Below are 5,000 nucleotides of genomic sequence, written 5' to 3'. Positions count from 1 at the left end.
AAAACTACGCCAAACCGGGAATCGGGTTTTAGGCTGGGTAGGTAGGAAGGGGACGGGCGTAAAAAGAGTTGTTCCATCCCCCTGTTTCGGACGTTTTTTACCCATAAAGTTGGCTACTTCAACCAAGTTCGGAATAATAACATTTTGCTCTCTTTTGAGAAAGATATCGACGAAAGAATCAAAGGGAAGGCAGTAAAGGCTGGAGTTACGGGCTCAGATTTTTTTTTATCAAGAGAAAAACCGACAAGACGAACCAAGCCAATTACACCACGACTACAGAAAGAAAGCTAGTGAACGTAAATGGGTAACCAAAACAATAAACACATTGTGCAGCCATACTCCTCTCACCTTCTAGCTGTAACCAAGTTACTCTGGGATGAGGATGCTAGTCCTATGCCCTATCCCACTGATTTTCAAAGAGCTCGTTGCCTGATATTTTGGGAGGTCACCAATTCATTTACTGACCAAAATCAGCGTCGGTTAATTTCACTGACAGAACGACTCACTCCGTGAGTCCTTCCAAGCTTATATCTCACACTTTAATTACAGTGCTTGAGTAAACAGAATCATTTCGGGGAGTGCCAGATTCTGGAGGCGATGGAACTGAAAACTTATCTGAACGGATAAATCGAGATTTAGGTAATTAATCACGTGCTTCTCAGAGCATAAGAGTTCTTAATTGCTATTTTTGGGGGGGCTAAGTTTCCCAGTTTACAATATTCATCGTAACGCATCCAAATATCAATGAAAAGGGTTTCAATGTGAAATCAGTGACGAATTTCTAATGAATGGGAAAAAGCCACTTACAAAGTTAATAAAGATCAATACTGCATAGAATTTGCATAAGGCATACTTACTTACCAGGAATCTAAACGTCATAATCAGAACATCATGGAAAAATCGAAGCAACATTTCTGATGAGAGATAAAACAGAGCAAAAAAAAAAATCATTGTCAAAATTACAAAAACAAAATTTAGCCATTCAAACAGACAGAAGCCGAGTCAAAAATATTTTCCATTAACTCATAATATAAAAATAATACACAAAAATATGCATTTACAAAACAAAAATATAAAACAGGTTGACGGGTAATTCAACTAGGCGTATAAATTAAAATATCCCCAAATATCGAAAAACTACGCTAAAAGCGAGAGCAGAGAAGAAAATATAACAAGAAATAAAGAAGAAAAAATGAAGACGAAGGAGAAGGAGAAGAAGAGAATCGGAGGAAGCAATTGCCAGATGACAATATCCCAAGACCTATGAAGATGAAGTTAGGGGGTCCGATATTCCCCGGCACCAGATAGTCAACGGTGCAGAAAATTAAGGTGTCCCGCCTCCCTGCTTTACGTAATGGCTTTAAGAAAGGACGAGTCTGCGGAGAGGAGGAAGCTTCACCGTCCCCCCCAACCCCACTCCCCTAACACTCTTACCAACCACCCACCCACGCCCCCGTCTTTCTTTAATGCATGAGGCACAGCGAATGGAAAGCGGTGCTTCGCTGTCTTGCCTTGAAATGGTCTGTTATTATTGTTTTTTTTTTATTTGTGTCATCTCTGTCACGCTCACAGCCATGGGCCCAAATCGCTATATGAGCGTGCTGAGTGTATGTATGTATGTATGTAAATGTTCTGTCTTGTAAATATATAATGTGAATATATATATAGAAATATATATATATATATTTATATTATATAGTATATATATATATATATATATATATGTATATATATGTAGATAATGTATATAACTTATATAAATTACACACACACACACAAACATATATAATATATATATATATATATATAATATATATATATATATATATATATATATGTATATAGTACTGGTAATCTTCTTAGGCACGAAGATATAGTAATTCAGTTGTATTCCACATAGGAAAATGAAAAAAGGTATGTCTCAGAAAATGCCAACAGCCCAATTTCGTCCTCCAATGGACCTCTTCTTGGAGCGTATATTAAGAAGAGGTCCATTGGAGGACGAAACTGTTGGGCATTTTCTGAGACACCTTTTTCATTTTCCTATGTGGAATACAACTGAAACACACACACACACACACACACACACACCACACATATATATATATATATATATATATTATATATGTGTGTGTGTGTGTGTGTGTGTGTGTATGTATGTATGCACGTATGTATGTATATACGCACACACGAATCTTTCATACACAAGAATGCACAAAAATCGACGTATTACACGAAAGCCCGACGCAGAGTAACACTATTCTCTATACATGACGTAAATTTCCCATCTTGTTAGCGGTCGACGAATGAAAAATGACCCACTCTACATCATGTTAGGCCTAAAGGTTTATAATGCCATAAAACAGGGCTGTGATACACCGCCATAAAACGGAAAATTAAGGAAATGCTGCTTCTGAGGTCGCTATCATACATGTCAAACGACATAAAACATCTTACGGGCTGGCATAAGGCCAGCTAAATCTAAAACAATAGCATCAACCATAACAATAACAACAATATTATCAGTAGTAGTAGAGGAAGAATCAGTACCAAAGCAAAATAATTAAAACTACCCCGAAGTTTCTTCGGCTCAATCGAGTTTTCTGTACAGCTGCTACAGCGTATAATAAAGAACACCGAAAATACTAGATCCCTCTCTCGGTGGTCTCGGTATCATGCTGTATGGGCCGTAGCCCACGATGCCTGAAGCACAATTATGGCTAACTTTAAACTTGACAAAAAATGAAATACTGAGGCTAGGGGGCTGCAATTTGATATGTACGATGATTGGAGGATGGATGATCGACATACTAATTTGCAATTCTCTAGCCTCAGTAGTTTTTAAGATCTGATGGAAGACAGAAAAAGTGCGGACGGACAAACAATGCAGGCACAATAGGTTTCTTTTGCAGAGAACTAAAACGATGGATAGTGGTAAGTAGATCAGTAGCAATAAAAGGAATCAAACCATAACAACAGGAAAATTCAATAAATAATAAAATTACTTTTATAGTTATGCCAGTAAAATCAAATAAACGCCATCAGCAACTAAAACATTAACCGATAATAATGATAAAAATAACATTACTAGTTGTAATCGAAAACAATTTCCCTCATGCGAACATTCACGTGTGTATATAAACAAGCAATGTTTCTCTGTAACGTATAGAAGCTTTCATAAGAGTGGATTTATCTGCCTAATATCAACAGGCACGGCCCAGTGTTTATTTGTTGTTGCGAATAATCATAACAATAAAGAAGCCGCCAGCGCTGCTATTCCTCATGACAATGATAATGGCAATGGCAAATGTTAAGAGCAATGTCATTAAGATGTTCACGATGACGTTTAGCGCTGTGATTGGTGCTTGCACTCAGTAATGAATATGTTTTATTGGGATACTAATGCAATGAAAAATTATATACGATTATGCAAATAGCATCAGACCGGAAAAAATTATAAATAGTGTCATAAATATTTAAATATTTACATCTATAATAATACAACAGAATAGTTCGAAAAACAACCCAATTCCACACTGCAACAAGGCATAAATCAAACGAGGTTACCAAAATTTAATTTCAAGAACGAGCAGGTAAAGGTATTTCATATTTCTAGTTCTATTCAGCACTTCTTGAAAGTATAACATGCAATTATTTTTTTATACAAATACAAAATAAATAAATAGATAGATAAACAAATAAATCAGAAAACGTATTTAGGCCTATTTCATCGTCTAAGAAAAACATTTCTAATGACAAGGAAAAGGTTGACGCTGATTGGTGAAAGTATCAACAAAATTCCCCCTAAAACTCCAATAGCATACAATCCGTAATCCTTGCACCGCATGAAACTACAAAAAGTCAGTCGTTGTCTACCCTGCACAGAAAATCTAAAGAGAAGAAAGATAAAAAAAAAGATAAAAAAGGGCACCAGGGGAACCCGTTATCAAAACCTTTAGAAAGGTCAACAAAAGCGAACATTTTAACTTTTGCCCCATCTATTTCAGGCCGAGATGAAACCTATATGAGTACCTGGGAAGTTCTGAATGGACTGATCTAGCCTGGGCTTTACACCATAAATATTGACACGGAGTTCCCTGTATTGTGCGACCTCATTGACCACTATGTACTTGTATGTGTGTGTTGTGTGTGAGTGTGTGTACGTTTCGTCACTCGCAAACTAAAGATAGGTGAGGGAGGCTTATCAAAAGGCTGCAGTTCCTACATCTCCAGAGCTTCGGAAGTTACGTATTTCTTGTTAATATTTCGCTCAAAGGCTTATTTTTCAAGGAAACACAAGAGAGGTATGTCTGAATGGGTGAGGTCGACGTATTTTTTTCCGTGCTCTGGAAGACGTTTTCTATTGTTAATATTGGTTATCCAGTCTTTTTTTTTATGTTTTTAATCTAATGCCATTCTTTTTTATTCTCTTCGCCATGGTATTAAAAGATGGTTCGCCAAGGATTGTGGAGCATCCAGCATCTTTAGTCGTTGCTCGAGGGGATCCAGCAACGCTGAACTGCGCAGCGCAAGGGAATCCGCATCCCAAGATCACCTGGTTCAGGTACGTAAATCAGGCTTTTCTTATTCATTATTACTTCTTCGTAAACAATTAAGCACGAAATTTTCAAATGACTAAAATCGTCGTTTTGTTACTTCTTCGTAAGCAATTAAGCCCAGAATTTTTAAATGATTAAAATCGTCGTTTTTATCTTTTTCGGCGTTTATTTAAGTGCCTCATACAACCTTAGAAATTACATATAAATGCCGAAAAGTTACAAAAAATAACACTTTTGCAAATCATACATTGAAAGTCACTAAAAATGTGGATGGCATCTTTTATAACAATCAATAATTACATACTGTTATTCATTAACAAGAGAACAGTGAACCAATCCTCATCTTCTTTTTTTTTAAACAAATTATTCACTTTTTAAGTTTAAAATCTCTTGCCTGACCAAGGAAGGAAAACGACGTATAAAAACAAAATGAAATTATAT

General features: G+C 36.3%; 1 protein-coding gene across 2 annotated transcripts in view; it reads left to right on the top strand.

Moving 5' to 3' along the window:
* Positions 1–5,000, top strand: part of LOC135198530 (protein sax-3-like) — a 112,550-nt gene that overhangs the window by 62,891 nt on the left and 44,659 nt on the right. For both annotated transcript variants that reach the window (XM_064226195.1, XM_064226194.1), the window contains exon 2: positions 4,450–4,564. In XM_064226195.1, the coding sequence (XP_064082265.1) occupies positions 4,450–4,564 (115 nt within the window). The remainder of the gene's footprint in view (positions 1–4,449; positions 4,565–5,000) is intronic.

This window comes from Macrobrachium nipponense, chromosome 22 (genome assembly GCF_015104395.2).
Source record: "Macrobrachium nipponense isolate FS-2020 chromosome 22, ASM1510439v2, whole genome shotgun sequence".
NCBI lineage: Eukaryota > Metazoa > Arthropoda > Malacostraca > Decapoda > Palaemonidae > Macrobrachium > Macrobrachium nipponense.
This window is presented reverse-complemented; position numbering and strand designations above follow the sequence as displayed.